At 36.5% G+C, this 17,013-nt stretch overlaps 1 protein-coding gene and 1 non-coding gene across 3 annotated transcripts in view; one reads left to right on the top strand and one right to left on the bottom strand.

The window, feature by feature from the left end:
- Window positions 1-209: 209 nt before the first annotated feature.
- TRNAL-UAA (transfer RNA leucine (anticodon UAA)) lies at window positions 210-293 on the bottom strand. Its single transcript has one exon. It is a non-coding gene; the product is annotated as a tRNA-Leu (tRNA).
- Window positions 294-9,121: 8,828 nt separating this feature from the next.
- The window catches only part of LOC150081270 (uncharacterized), a 51,862-nt gene continuing 43,970 nt past the window's right edge, over window positions 9,122-17,013 (top strand). Inside the window, exons 1-2 of one of the 2 annotated variants that reach the window (XM_090379015.1) lie at window positions 9,122-9,230; window positions 14,877-14,947. In XM_090379015.1, the coding sequence (XP_090235141.1) occupies window positions 9,181-9,230; window positions 14,877-14,947 (121 nt within the window). In that variant the 5' untranslated portion in view covers window positions 9,122-9,180. Of the gene's footprint in view, window positions 9,231-14,876; window positions 14,952-17,013 lie in introns of both variants that reach the window. The other variant, XM_090379016.1, reaches the window with a different exon arrangement.

Genomic DNA, 17,013 nt, shown 5'->3' with positions numbered 1-17,013 from the left:
GTCGTTGATAAAATAGCAGTCCTAAGAACACCTATATCTGAAATGAAAAGTGTTAGTGTAATATCTGCCGTGAAAGATAGAGATAGAGAGAGAATAACGAACGGATTTTGGATAACAGATATGAAACAATGGTGATATGGAGAAAGAAAAATGAACCTATCGATACTAAATAATAATCGCTAGCGAGAAAAGAAAAAAATTTAACCCTTTGTCAGGAGTGGGGTTCGAACCCACGCCCTCTTACGAGGACCAGATCTTAAGTCTGGCGCCTTAGACCACTCGGCCATCCTGACTGATAAATTCGGTATCGTAAAATAGTTATAAGATTGCAATTCAAAAATACAATAATTGTCATTAATTTCATTTTAAAAAGCTTGTATTAAGTGAAATTTAAATTATAGTAAATGCCACGAATAAAAAGAAAATTGTAATTATTACTCTTTTCGATTACTGATATTCTACACATAACCTTGACTACAATACGTTGTTTACAAAAGCTACGCCACCTATAGGCAAAATACTCATCATTTCTTAAACAAAAAAAACCCGGCAGATTCACCACGGAATGTACATAAAAAACGGTAATTAGTTCCCATTTTCTTTTATAATAAAAGAAGAATTTAAAATGTATTTTTCAAAGAAGCCTTATATTTTCTTGGTCTTTAGTTGTGTTTAAAATCGTTAGTTAAGGCCAGCAACTAAATGGACGCCCAACGATTTTGTAAGAAGGGGAGGGGAGGGGGGCGACCGAGCGTGGATCAGACACATGATGACACTTGGCCAACTAATAATAATGAGGAAACTTGGCCTGAGCCAACCATCCTGATTATTATTATTTTTAGCCATATGGTGCATGGAAGCTTGAGGCTTATGTTGCACCAGCCAAAAAAATTCCCGAGTTACCCTGAGAAAGAATTCATAATTTTATTATCAAATTTAGTTAGCATCAATGCTATTACAAATGAAACAGCCATTATACATACATGTAACACATTATAATTTAGGTATAGTTATATATTAAATTGGATATTTTTCTAATTTAGCTGATAAAATGGCTTATACGGTTGCATTCCGGGGGGGGGGGGGTGGCATATGCCGGTTTTTGTTAGCTAATGACATACGGGACAAAATATTACAATTGAGAACTAATTAGACCGAATTGTATTAGTAGTGCAAAATGATGCAGAAAGGCAAGCTTATACAGCATCATTCAAAATATAATAATAAAAATAATAGAATAATGATATTACCTTGAGGCCATATTAAATAATAACAATAAAAAATAAGCAGCTGGGATTAGAACACAAAGTCTGAGGAGTATACATCAGACATGATATGAAGACTTTCCCAGGTATACAGTACCGAATCTACAAATGCTATACCTTCCAGATTGATTTACGAAAAATCTTCCTTCTATGTGCTCCTTAATGAGCTGGATATCATCATTCTTTTTCTTGGTGATTTTCTTCTACTTCTGACACCCTCTCTCTCGGGGTAATTCAGAATGTTTTTTTTTTTTTTTTTGGCTGGTGCAGCATAAGCTCAGGCTTCCTTGCATCATATGGCTAATAATAATAATAAAACCAACGGTCTCCGCCCCTGTCGCGATAGCAAACATGACAGTATGGTAGTTTCGCCACTGGCTTTGTTTTTATAAAATATAGTTATAAAGTTCTATTCGGTCGGTAATAGCCCTCAAAAACGATAATTTTAGCCCAATCAACCAACATGAAATTTATCAGAGAATTTGTGTGAGAGGCGTATTCAGTGCCAAAGCAGCTAAGGCTGCGAGGTGTTAGTATATTATGTCTGAAAATTACATGTATTCTGTTGCCAGTTTGCTTGAGAGTGACTAATTCAGGCGCGTTTGGAAAGAAAAAAAAAACAGTAAAACTTCCTCGCGCTGTTGACTGGATTCTAACTCGGGTATTTTCCAATCGGTGGGTGATGGACGACGGTTATATCCACTTGCTACACACGGGGTTTTATTAACTAGTAAAACTAATATTGGAACAGAAACGGGTATGCATGGGTTGTCCGTTTTGATTGTATACTTATCCGCTCAAAGCTTCTCCAAGGGATGTTCATATAGGATTTATATTACATTTCATTAAAATACTTATTATTATGAGATTAATTCATTAGTGGTTAGTGTTTTTAAGTTAGCAGGTTTTGCGTGTTTAGGCAAAAATTAGCTAAAAATATGCCTAATTGCCATTAGAACAAAGTGGTATAAACCAGAAATCTAATTATACAAATATGAAATTGAGTAAAATTAGTGAAACATTACCATTAATTTCGTTTAGCATCCTACCCGTTCAAAGCTTCTGATGAGCAGTGGAGAGATTGCCATGTGGATGAGTGAATCTTTTTTTCCTTTTGTTAATTCTATGTAGTTTAATTTTAAGTATATAGATTAGCATATATTTAGCAATGGTGATTAAATCTTTACCTAGGGCACATATTGTCTCTAACAACACTAAAATTGTTAGTCAGCACCATTTAGGCTAGAAAAGCAACTATACAGCTGCATCCGCTCCATGAAATCATTCCATTATAAATTATATAGAATCCAATACAAAGGAATAAAGTGGGTTTATAGTTAACAACTATAAACCCAAAACATGGATTTATAGTTGTTAACTGTAACAATAGCATTAACGCCACATATCAATACCACATTCCTGACACCCCATAGTAGGGATTATTTTGTTGTAATAATAAAAAATGGAGTTGCAAATATAATTTGTTGCAGTAGGGTTTTAGGAGCATCACCGACTAAGGCTATGTTGCTCTGTGTATATTGTCTGTAAACTGCGTGTGTTCTGAGGTCATAAATATTCACATGGAATGTCACAGGACTGACTACCTGAGGTCCAACTTATAGGTCCAATTGTATTATGGCCATATATTAAGTGTGTTCTCTGGTCGAAATGCCTGTTTTGATAGACTAAAAACTAGTGTTTCCGGGAGAAAAACTTATCTGCTCCCGGGACTGACTAAATGTGACACGCACTGAAAAAAAACCTACATAAAAGTTCTTCGCTCATTGATGGAATTCGAACTCTGACCTTTTTCATTTGATTTCGAAAACAATGGTGATTATAACCACTGTCTAACAGCGCAGACTTATGCACAAGGGCTATATATTATAATTTCTCAGATATTAGTTCATATAGGCTATGGCAGCGGACAGATGTCACGGGTATTGATGGTCACTGCAAGACGCGCTCATGAAAGTGCGCTTTAATGGGCGCGTCAGCACTAACGATGGACCACCGACATGTAGAAATCTGTTGCCTGGTTTCATGAATGCGGTTTGCAACTGTATCATGCTGACGAAACAGGATTACAACTCTTATACGCATTTGAAGAAAGCAACATGAAGCCATGGCGCAATGTTGGCGTTTGGCAGATTGAAGGGATGGTGTTATGGCTTGGGGACTGTTTTCGTGTATGTCATCTATCCTCTGATCACTTAATCAACCACTCAACTGAAACACCTACCTGGATTTCTCATCTCCTCCGAACTTCGCTGACTGCAATACATTGTAGTTGATAACGTTTCTCAGACATTTTCCATAATCACAGGCGACTGCCTTATCTAAAACTGTAGAGGGATCTGTTTTCACTGTTAAAGAACATTGGACTAGGCACCAGTTAAAACTACATCTGGAGTTCATTGGTATGATGTGGGGCTTGTGAATGGCAGCTCCCATGAAATCCATGGCAGTTCACTTCCTGTGGACACTGGATGCATTTATGAACACTCCTTTAGCATCTGGAGCCCGATATGGTTTGCAATGGTTAAACCTCTTTGAAACACCATAAGAATCTTTCCATGACTCATTCTGCTTGTTTATGAAATCTCCATTATTATCTACTTGTAAACCTGTCTCTGTTTTACCTATGCCCTCATGGGTAGCATTGTTGATATAAGCACCATCGTCCCCACACTGGGAGGAAAAATCTAAGTTCGAATCCTGTCAAGGAATTTTTATGGGCCTTTTTCACAAGGTGGCTAAGTTAGTCGGTCTCAGATGACAGTCGCATGGAAACTCTGGTTGGTTTTTCGCCCAGCAAACCAACCACAGAACACATGCGATTTATAGACATTAATATACACTGAATGATCACTGAATTATGACCACCTACCTAATACTTCGTCGGTCTTCCTTTTGCCTTCAGTACAGCAGCTATCCGACGTGGCTTTGATTCAACAAGATGTCGGAAGCGTTCAGGAAGTATGGCCAACCAAGCTGTGTGTAATGCGGTCAGCAATGCAGATATTGAGGTGATTGGTGTATCCAGACGCCTGATATGCCTTTCCATAGTGTCCCACAAGTGCTCTATGGGACTGATATCGGTGGAGTTCAGCCAATCGATATGCTGGAAGTCAGAACTGTGTTCCTCAAACCATTCCTGCACATCAAGTGCCCGATGGCTCGGCGCATTGTCATCTTGGAAGACACCGTCGTCATTCGGGAAAAAGTGTAACATAGCGGGGCGTACGCACTCAGCAAGCAGTTTATGATAGCGGAGACCAGTGATACGTTGTTCCATATACCCCAGCGATCCAAGTTCCTGCCAGAAAAACATGCCCCCTACAACCGCCTCCACTTTTGATACCATGCATGATGGATGAAGAGCCTCATGTTGTTGACGCCAAATCCGTACACGACCATCGACGGTGTGGAGTAAATAACTTGACTCATCCGATCAGCACACCTTCTTCCAGTCTTCTAACGTCCAACTTGCATGCTCTTTGCATCAGGCGAGTCTTTTACGCCGATGAACCTTGGTAAGGAGAGGATGCCGTAGGGGTTGTCTGCTGATATAGCCCATGCGTGCGATGCATGGTCATGCCAGATAATGTTCCAGGTTGGCCCATGTAGTATTGCGTAGTCAACTGTTGAACAGTGCTGCGCCTGTTTGCCTGGACGAGTCGTCGGACCCGGCGCTCACCTCTAACATCAACATTTCGTGACCTTTTCAGTTTTGCCGTCGGGTCGTTGTTTAACCATTTTGACGCCAGTCCTAGTAAACTTTAACTACCGCAGCTCTCGAACACCTCACCAGTTCAGCCGTTTGGGAAATCGAGGCACCAGCTCGTCGAGCACCCACAATCTGTCCTTTATCAAAGTCCGATAAATCCTTCCTTTTACCCATCAGGCTCGGAATTTTACTGCCTACAGAACCACTGACACCTTATCTATGCTACGTAGGTCAACTAACTGCGCACTCTCGTACCTCACGTGGTCATAATTTAGTGATCACTCAGTGTATATACAATATAGCGCAATATGGTCTAAGCCGCTAATGCACCTAAAACCATACAACCAACAAACCGCTTTACATATATCTGCACACCGTTTATTGCATTGGAAAGTAGGTCTCGTAATTAATAACGAAACTACAGATAATGGCCTTCTTCAACGAAATTGTCAAACGATCCCTTGCTTTTCAATAACCATAAAATAACCAATTCCCAAGCTCTCTGACTGTTCAATTCCCCTCTCCCCACGTTAGGTAACCTGGTTTAGAGGCCCCGGTGCAAGAACCAATGTTTTGGAAAAGAAAGAACGGCAGTCCTATTTGTCTGGACAGGGGCCCCCTCCTTCAATTTGATCCTCCACCTTTTCAGTAGAAGCGTTTTGATGCCTCTGACCAAATATCAGAAATGGTCAAATATCCTTTTTTCATAAATGTAATTAAATTGTAATCATAACTGAATAATAAATTTTAATAACAATCATATAAAATAAAATGATTATTAAATCATTATGCATAAAATGATCTTTTATATAAAAGTGACAGGTTTCTATAATTGATCATAATAATGCCGATTTTTTAAAAAAAAAAAATTATAGATTCAGTTTCGAACTCCATTCGGGAATTTAAATCAGAAAGAAGAATAAACGATCATTAAGTGCTCGATAAATGATCGAGTAACAATAGTGAATCATTGGCACACATTAATTTACCTACTGGCATTTGCTATGACGTCACCACTCAATCGATATCCGGTTTTGGCAAACGAACCTATTTCAGGTTCGCCATTGTTGTACTAGAGAGAAACTGTAGATCTGATTAAAATTTAAAAATTTAAAAAAATAAAAAATGCAGAAAATTACAATAAACTGAATATGCATCATATTACTTGCCCATTGATTAAACCAAGGTAAAAGTAAATGATCGATGGTGAAATGAGCGTCCGTTTTCGTTCCGAAATTCAAACCGAAACCACTTTCTAAATGGGAACATGCATGCATGCCTAGTAGACTATGGAACATACCATCCATTAGCAACGATTGACTTAAGATTATGCAAGCCATAAAATCCGTGGTACTTCACACTAACAAAGAAAGGAATGGCGCCTACGATATCTAAGGGCATAGTTACAATGATTATAATCGATAAGGTGATAAAATAAATTATTTATTTAATGTAAACTTCGTCATTATCCACTGGAAAAGATTTCTTGCGTTTGGATTAAGGGTAATTTATTATTTATTAATATAATTTATCTAATTAGCAGTAAACCAGTTTATATGTGAAAACTATTTAAAACTTCACTTTTAAATACTGTGTATATGGTATTTAAAATATTTTAAAAATGATGTATACAGAGATGCTATTAGGATTCCCAGAAACTTGGGGGGGGGGATTATATTCACCCATCAAATTTTTGCGTATACTTTTCTTAGGTGTAAAGTAACACCTAAGAAGTTCGTGAAAGGAACTATTGAACTGTGGAAGATAGCGTATGTTATCATTTGCAAATGAACGGAAAAGAGGTGGGACAGAAAGACGTCTCCTGAAGTACTGAGATCAATTCTAATGAAGTGGTTTCTCTGCTATCAGCAGCTGAAGGTGTTTGTGATGACTGAATGATTATCTCACTGCGTATAGCCTGCATTTTTAAAAAAATATTTACTAATGCTTATTAATGCTAGCCTTGTTATATTTATTTATATTTTTTATTTATTTCTTTGTTATTTTATTTTTATTTATTTCTTTGTTATTTTATTTTTATTTATTTCTTTGTTATTTTATTTTTATTTATTTATTATTATTTTTTAATGTGAGAGATGCTTTTCTAGAACATTTATAATGCGTGAGGGTCTTGTATAAGAATTTTTGTTATGTGGAAGTCAGTTCCGTGATCCAAACAGGGTCTTTTCGAGATTTATAAAAGGGCTGGCTGCAAAAAATAAAAATAAAAAGTAAAATAATATGCACTTCCTTCTACATAAAAATATTTAAGTAATATTACTTAAATATTACTTAAATTATTTAAATAATTACTTAAACACCGAGACACCTGCATCAAATACAAGATCGAAAGGGGAAGGAACAAAGTTTAGGACATTAATTTTGCACCCTTCATATGATATAACCACCTTCAAAAAAGTATACGGATACCACTGTTGTCATAGTCCATTGGACCTAGTGACTCAGACCGATATATAATGAAAGTGTGTGAATCATACAAGTAAGTTGCTCTCATGCCATGTAGAGCCCAGCTGACTGAATTCTAGAGGGGGTGTTATTGTCGGTTGTGACATTGCTGGCTTGTAGATTACTGCAAATGCTCATGGCCTACAACATCCAAATTCGATCGTTGCTGATGTTATCATGAATTGAACCATGAGCATCGCACAGGAAGACCACAGAGGCTCAACCAACGTGACCAGAAGGTACGCGAATGGATAGTATGAAAATCTCGTCAGACATCCCCTACAAAACATCAAGCAGGAGTTTCAGGCATCAACAGGGATACAGAACTCTGTAGTCTTAGTTTTCATGGAAGAGTGGCAACCAAACATCAACCGAAATAAGTGGCCTTGCAGAGTGCAATGAACGCCGTTGTTAGTAGTCTGGAGAGCAGTAGAAATCTGTTCAAAGGGGTAACGATTCTCACTCTGGGACCTCTGCCCATCTTTGGATAGTTCGTGCACTTATTTCAACACCAGAGGCCATCTCAAAGTCCAGTTTAGATCAGGAGCACTAGCATTGCATTTACAAAGGCATAGCCATTTCAAATATCGAAACGGCTATTACTTTTCGGCTGTTGATTTACAGAGTACAGCTTCTCACACTAAACTTTTTAATTTTGTCAGGACCAGTCCAGAGCATAGGAATGGATGAAATGCATCATTCGTTCTCGCGCAGAATTCTTATTGATTATGCATCTAATTAAAATAATTCATGCTTAATATTGAATATTAAAAAATTTATTTCACACTAAAAGAAAAAACTGTCGAATTTCTTAAGTTTGTTCATCACGAGAACATGGCTTATCTGCTGAAAACTCAAATTCCTTAGGTTATATTATCTGAAATGAATGATACCAGTTTATGATTTTCTCAGTTATTCATGGACCTAGTTGCTTTGGCTACTAGATCTAAGACACGGCAATATATTATGACTATAATTAGTTGTGTAATTCATTTGTCAGTCGATTTGTTATTTGATGGACTGAAAACCGGAGTTTCCGGGAGAAAAAACCATACAACACATGCCTGAGACCGACTAAGTCGCGTTGTGAAAAAGAGCCTATAAAAATTCTGTAGTGGTGCAATGACAGACTGTAATGATGTGTTAATAAACTTTTATAAATAAAATATTTCAATTGTTAGGGATATCAAATATCAAATATTAGGAAGCTCTATAAGCGCGCTTATGTATAAACACGCTACTGCCAAAAATACATTGATTTTTTAGTACTGTCCAAAAACCTTTAGAAAAATATTACGCACATATAAAAATCGTTTTATAATTAGGTGAATTCTGAGATTTAATCTCGAGAGAGATTAAGTTTCAACAGAATTAAACTAACTTCATTTATTTCAATATTCAGTTAAAAGTAGAATTCAGAAAGTTTAACCTGCAGGTTACGTGTTTAAATGCCTTAATAAAAACTGTAGTAGTCATTCAAGTACTGTCAATCCGTGCAATGGCTTGTTATATTTGTGATTAGGCATATCCACATTTTTTAATAATTTGATATTTTGTAAAAGATAGTGTCTGTAAGAGAGGACATGTTACTCTTTATGATAAAGAGATGCTCTTCCCATCTTATCATAATTTGAACAACTGACTACAATGTCTATGTTGCATATATTCTCTGCGTATAGGCGGTAAGATGCACATTTCTTTTTCAAAATGTGATTAGATATGGGCAGTTTGGTTTCGAGCTGCAAAAGGCAGTCTTCTCAGTCAAACAGGTAAGGGCAAATGAAACTTTTTTTTAAAAAATAGTTTTATTAAAAATTTATACGAGATCCTAAGGCAAATGAGAGAAGCCTGATTTAATCAACGTTATTAGTTTAGTGTTGTCATACAAGCCAATTATTGTACGTTTACCCCAGAGAGCAGCACTGCAGTTTGTTAGTTTTTTTTGAATTATTTATTTATTTATTATTATTTTTTTGTTAATACAAGTCAGATATATTTTTGTTTTTTAATAATAAACAAAATAGAAGCACAGAGTAATAGTATTAGTATTGACAAAATATGTGTAGTTGTCAATAAAAAAAAAAAAAAATATATATATATATATATGTATATGCATTTATAACTACCCCTAATCACTGAATATTCTGTATATAACTAACAGTATACTAAATGGTCAAATTATTCGGACATCTGATATCATTGTTATATATAGCCTGCATTTGCATTGATAATATTTAGGGAAAAAGTTATTGAAGACAAAGATAAAATTTACTGCACATCATCTTTAACATAATAACAATTTTTCATATAGGGAATAAAGATTTTAAATATTTTTAAACAATTCATGAAAAAAAATATATATATATAAATGAACTTTTTGAAGAGAGATAGTGACAATGGAAGTTTAAGAAATTATTATTATTGGAACAACTCAGTAAAAGCTGAATAATTTGGCTTAACCTTGGGAGGGGGGAAGGATTATATTTTTATCTAAAGATATACAGATAAAAATATAAACTCACTGTAAAATTAATAATTAATTTTTATAATAAATACATATATATTAAGTTAAAATAATAAAAAGTGGCATACACAGAAACTAAAATTAGAAAAACATAAAACACTTAAGTATGGAGCTTTAAATAAGTGCACATCATCGTTATTAGCACTGTTCTCTGCATTAGCAAGCTCTTTAAACAGCAGAACCACTGGCCTGGTTATGCAGGTTGGGAATGTGACTTCTGGTGCATACAGAATAGCTGGTTGTTGTTCAGCAACTAAGGCCATGTTGCCCCGCTTATATTGTATGTAAATTGCATGTGTTCTGAGGTCGATTTTCTGTTTACTGGACGAAAAACATGAATTTATGGAAGAAATACAGAATAGCAAATCTGGTTCTCTGCTGATGGTGTATTTGATAAATCAACAATGTTGTTTACATAATTGTGACTCTTTCTCCTCTCCGTTTCCAGCAATAGTGCTAAATGTGTAAATTTGGCCAAAGCCATGCATTACTGAGAAAAGTATTACCAAGGAATACAATTTTGAAAACCTAACCAGACTGTATTTATTTATCCTAATTGCAAGAATCTGCCAACAAGGAGAGTTGTCTTTGTTAGCTCACAAAGTGTTACAAAAGTAGGTGTACGTCACACTTTGTATGCCATTTGAAAAAAAAAATTAAAAATGAGTGAAACATTTTGAAATAAAAGTGATTATTTGTTCTTTTTTTAACATTATTTTTGAGGTAGTACGGAGCATGGTTTCATTTAACTCAGAGAAACTAGTTTTTCGTCCTGCAAACAAACCAACCATAGAAATTTATACCCACAGTATATAGTGATACTTCATGACTTTAACTGGCTGTGCAGTTATTATAAACAGCCCATACACAAAGAAAAAGAGGTTTTTTATGCTAAATGCACTTAGATACTATTATAAAGTTGGCTTATTATTTTACCTCCTACTGACCAATTCATGCCCATACAATACTTGTCTACTAGCTCACTGTTAAAACTGACTATTGGCCAGATTTGATAATTGATCATTTCTCCTCTTATATATTGGACAGACAACTTGCGTGATCGAGACCCACTAATATTAGTGGGTCTTGATCACACAAGTTGTCTGTCCAACTTGTCTAGTAAAGTTTCAAGACAACAGGATTCCATAATGTTTTTTATACAATGTCAATTTCTCCTCTTATATCTGCATTTTATATTAGATTAATGGGTGGGTGCAGTGGTGTATTTACACATAGGTGTATTGTGCTCATACCTATTTCACCTATGCTTAGGTTTCTTATTTTAAACTCATTTTACACCCAATAAATTAAAATCGTTATTTTTTTTTTATATATATATTTACCTAACCACTTAAAACCTTTTTTTATAATGCTAACCCTAAATATGAAAGTTTATTGGAACGTGTAGTACTGTGTATGGGTGGTGAGGATAGAAAGTAATTGTTGACACTGGACATGAATTTTGTTAGCTTGTAATTTTCAGGTCTTAGTAGTGACAAATGATGCAATGAAGCAAGCTTACAGAGGAATTAGTCAAAAAAAAAAAAAAAAAATAGCCCACATCATTTTTCCATCCCCTCTAATATTTTCTCTGATCCTTCCTTAAATTTATTCGAAGTATGTACCTCCACAAATTCAGATGGAAGTTTGTTCCAGCAAACAATTACTTTTTGGCTGAAAGCGAATTTTCATGTCACTGTCTACCGAACATCCTTTTTCGGTTTAAATTTATGTCCCCTTATATGCATCATCTGATTTGTTATTTGTTTTTTTAGGAGCATTAGCAGCTAAGGCCATATTGCTCCGGGGATATGCGGTGGTCATTCCCTGACCTTTCTGCATCCTCCATATTTGGTGGTCACGGGCTCGAACTAATCAAGGTTCGGTCTAATCAAGAAGCATGTGCTACGCACTGCTGCTCCTGCCCACCCGGCTACGGAGGTGCCGCATCATCTGAGAAAGAGTAAGGATGCCATCAACATTTAGTTTACTCAATCCATTAAAACTTCAGTCCTTAATACTTCAATCAAGTATCCTTACAGGTGCCTAGTTTCCACATGATAAAATTTACAGAATTGAAGTAAGAGAACACTTTTGTGCCTCCAACTAATTTTGTTGCTCTTCTTTGCATCTATTCCAATTAATCTTCATTCTTCCTAAATGAAGCTTGCGTGGAGTGCTCAAGCTGTGGCCTAAGCCTCACCATTGCTTTATACAACCAATGGGATAATCACTTCCTTGTCCCTTTAGGCAAAAATTCCTGTATCTGTCATTGCCAGAACACCATGTGCTGGCCAAGCAGCCTGTCTGCACATTGCAGAGAACTTCATGTCTAACTATAATTATGCTTTTCATTCTTCACTATCTTCAGTGTAGTATCACCTAATTGGTATGTTATTCTGAGATTATTACATATGCAATACATTGCACTTATCAATGTCAAATCTCAGGTTCCACTTCTCAGCCTGTCTGCCCAATTTCTGTAGGCCTTGTTGCAGTAGCATACCCTGATTACTGTCATTTATCACCCTGCCAACCTTGATATCCTCACAAAACATAAGCATCAACCTTGTTATGCCTTCACAAATATTATTATTAGCCATATGGTACAAGGAAGTCTGAGGCTTATGCTGCACCAGCCAAAAAACAATTTCTGAATTACCCAGAGAGAGAGAGAGAGAGAGAGAGAGAGAGAGAGCTCAGGACCACACTGAACCCTGAGGGATTGCACTAATAACATTAGCCCATGAAAAACAGTACCCATTAATAACCATGCTCTGTTTCCTGCCACTCAACTGTTTCTTTATCCATATCAGTAATGTCTGTAATGCCACACTGCTTCAATTTGTATAGCAGTCTTGCATGAGGAACAGTAACAAAAGCTTTACTGAAATGGAAATATATATTGTCAAAATTATTTTTTATATCTAGTTTTGCCGGCAAAACACTAAGCAGGGCATAGGGTGGCTATGTCTGGGGGCACCAAAATTCAAAATTTTTATTATAATAATATTTAATAAAAGTATCTTAAGGGCACCCAAATAAACAGATTGACTTAAAATTTAGCTCTGGACATTTTCATAGTAGCTTAATCAGATTGGTCATGTAAGATCTTCCCTTATGAAAACTGTGCTGTGAGTGCCATGTTACTGCAGCTGGTAGTTTCGGTTGACTAATTTTCCCTGGTGCAGTCTGTGGGTCTTGCATTTGTCTAGACCAAATTCCATCACAAATTCCAACAGTGCCTGATATCATTGCTGAATTCTTCGGTGATCTGGAGTAGTTGCTGGAGGTGCTTCTCAGTTCCTGCATAGAGCTTGATGTCATCCACGTACATCAGGTGGGTGAGGGTGTACAGGTTCTTCCTTCCTTCTTTAAGGTTATATCCGTACTTGCTACTGTTGAGCATGGTGGATAGTGGGTTACGTGCTAGACAGAACCACAATGGGCTCAGGGCATCTCCCTGGAAGATTCCTCTCCTGATGGGGATTGGCCTGGTTGTGATGTTTTCAATCTTAATGGTGGTACTCCATTTCACCATCGTTTCTCCTTGGAAGTTTGTCACTATCGGATTCACTTTGTAGATGTTCAGTGCCTCTATTAGCCAGCTATGAGGCATTGAGTCGAAGGCATTGCGGTAATCGATTTAGGCTGTGTACGTGTTGTGGCGCTTCTTGTAGGCTTGCTCCATAACCGTGGCATCTATGGTTAATTGCTTCTTGCATCCTTTGCTCAGCCGCTTGCATCCTTTCTGCTGTTCGGCCATTATGTTTTGGCTCTCCAAGTGGTCTGATATCTTCCTGGTTATGCAGCTAGTCAGGATCTTGTACATTGTTGGGAGGCAGGTGATAGGCCTCTATTTCACCAGGTTTCTTGTATCTTCATCTTTAGGCTTCAGATATGTGATTCCTTGAGTGAGAAACTTCGGGATCGTCTCTGGGTGCCTTATCATTCGGGTGAACTTCTCTGCCAGGTGCTTGTGTGCAAGTGAGCTTCTTGTACCAGTAGTTGTGGATGTTATCTATTCCTGGAGTTCGCCAGTTGTGAGAGTTCTTGATCGTCTGTTTTACTTCTTCCCGAATCTCCCACCCTCTCATTTCTTGTACATCCTTGGTTTTCTTGTGTTCTGTCCGGGTGGCTCGGCTGTTATGTCTTACTTCCCTGCTCCATATGTTTCCCCAGAACTCCTCAATCATCTTCTTCTCAGGTGGTCCATTCCCTTCTTTTCCATCTTCTCCAAGATTCCTATAGAAGCTTCTTTGGTCCTCATCGAAGATTCGGTTCATTTTCCTCTGGGAGCTCTCTTTGTATCGGCGTTGTCTCTTGCTGAGGGCAAGGAGGTTCTGTTTCAGTGTGTCCAAGTACTCTCCTATTCTCTGATTTTTTTTTGTCTCATATTTGCTGTGGATGCTGGTACTGGGCAATATTATTATCATTAGCCATATGGTGCAAGGAAGCCTGAGGCTTATACTGCACCAGCCAAAAAAAAAAAAATTTCTGAATTACCCCGAGAGAGAGAGGTTGACTGACTTATGCATGTCTTCAGGCTGGTTTGGAAAAAGAAAAGAGTTAGAATTACAGATGCTAATTCAGAAGAACAGTGCCAATTGAAATATCTGTAGATAAAGGCATCCAGCTGAAACTCAAAAATAATTGATGGTAATGGTTTCCTTTTCTTGATGAGCACTGAATGTGTTATACTTTGCAGTCAGGCTTCAATATTAAATTTGAAATCCTCTTCTGTTGATTAAAACAAGTTTTTTAGTTTTGTTTTTATTTGGAATAAAAGTGACATGCTGAATTCAGCATGTTATCTTTATTCCAAGTAATTATTTACTTATGTGATGTTGGATAAATTATATATTCTAAATAGGTGCATTTTTATTTTTAGGGAAATTATATTGCTGATGATTGGTTTGGATAATGCAGGAAAAACGTGTACAGCCAAACATCTTTTGGGTGGTAGGTAATATATCTTCTAGCTGAAGGGCAGAGCCTTAATCTAAATAGGATGGCATACCTTTTGATAAATTGAGCTTTTAAACCTGCCTTAAGCAGCCCTTCATTAAACACCATCATCTGTTAAATGGTGGCTTTTTATTGCTCCTATGCTAAATCCCTTATTAAGCACTGACTTGTCTATTGTAAATAGCAAGCAGTGCAGGCAAATTTTAATTTGTTAATCCTATCAAACTCATTGATATTTATTTGTTTATCTTCCAACTGTTAATTTTAGCTGTATTAGGCAATTTTTTATTGTAAACAAATTACTATAGTATTCTGCACATTTTTAATCTTTACTATTTTGATGCTAGCTAGGTTAAAGTTTTAAATGGTAATTTACTGTACTTTACTGTTACTGTTTCATATTTTAGCTTAAAAATTTTAAAACAGCAATACTCTACAACTAAAAACTAAGCTTCAAAATTTTCATTTTCTTATAGTGAACTTTTGTTTCCAAATGAGGAATAGTTTACAGAAAAACTAATTTAGAGTACAGTACAAAACTACTCAGCATCATAATCGAAGTTTTGCACATGCTTACATAATATATCAGTAAAGGTGGTGTCACATGCCCATCTTTACCTACAGGATTTTGCTTTTCATGAGCTTCTTCATAAAGGAGTACAGTATCTTTATTATGTTTGCCACTTTCTGTATAGTATACTGTGTACTATCATTGTAATATCTTTGAAAGTTACCCTTTCAAAGAAAGAACAGAAGTAATGGAATTAAAAAGGAAACTAGAGAGTGGTCAAAATACTTTATAATTTATAAGAAGATTAAAAGAATTTGCTATTTTTAAAGATAGAAAATTTTTAAGCATCATTACTGATATAAGAAGAAATTTTAACATTCATCAGGTGTCTAAGAGATGCCACTTTTTAAAATTTTTCTGTTCTTTTTTAAAATTCTGTAAATAAAATCAGATCCTCCCATATACCTTTCCCCACTAGCTGTTTCTCTAACTGTTTATGCTGTATTTTCTGTTTTCATTTCAATATACTATGGATTACAAGATATTAAATTTTTGTTTGGTGTTTAGCAAACACTAGGTGAGCATACTGAAACTGAAGAATAGCAATGGTGTACTTATAAATAGCAGAGAAGGCATAATTCAAATAGCAGAAGACTACTATAAAGAGTTATACAAGGAGCGAGGGAATGATGCCAAATGTAGGGATGATGGATTGCAAATTAGTAACACATACAACATACCTGATATCCTTCCTGATGAGGTAGAACATGCATTGAAGAAAATGAAGAATCAGAAAGCCCCGAGGGAAGATGAAGTTACTGTAGAGTTGTTAAAATTGGGAGGAAGAGACATGACACAAAAACTGGCAAGACCCTTCACAAAATGCATTAGAAAATGTGTGATACCTAAGGAGGGGAATAATGCAATCATAGTTTTGCTGCATAAGAAAGAAGATAAATCAGAAATTGGAAATTATAGACCAATTAGCTTGTTATCCCACATTAGCATTAGTAGAGGCATTTGATGCAAGAAAGCAAGCTTATGCAACATCAGCCAAAAAAAAAAAAAAAAACCCACTTCCACTTCACCCCTCTGTTCGTTCAAAATACCTGTGCTGAGCCTTAAACTTATTTAGGCTATCAACCTCCACGACAAGGGATGGAAGTCTGTTCCACCAACCAACCACCCGCTCGCTAAAGGCAAATTTCCGCACGTCTATCCTACATCTGTCTTTCCTCAATTTGAATTTATGCCCTCTCAGGTGATTATTCTGAGCTAGAGGAAGAATCCCATCAGCATTGAGCATGCTGAAACCATTCAAGGCTTTATACACCTCTATCAGATCATCTCGCTGGTGCCTAGTCTCCAGACACTGTAATTTGCAAAACTTAAGCCTTTCTTCATAAGAGCACCCCTTTGTTCCATTCACTAATCTTGTTGCCCTTCTCTGTACTCGTTCCAGCTGCTCTACATCCTTCTTGAAATGAGGCCTCCAGACCTGTATACAGTACTCTAGGTGTGGCCTGACCATTGCCTTATACAAGGGAAT

Source organism: Mastigoproctus giganteus, chromosome 8, assembly GCF_048544385.1.
Source record: "Mastigoproctus giganteus isolate SK-2022 chromosome 8, ASM4854438v1, whole genome shotgun sequence".
NCBI lineage: Eukaryota > Metazoa > Arthropoda > Arachnida > Uropygi > Thelyphonidae > Mastigoproctus > Mastigoproctus giganteus.
This window is presented reverse-complemented; position numbering and strand designations above follow the sequence as displayed.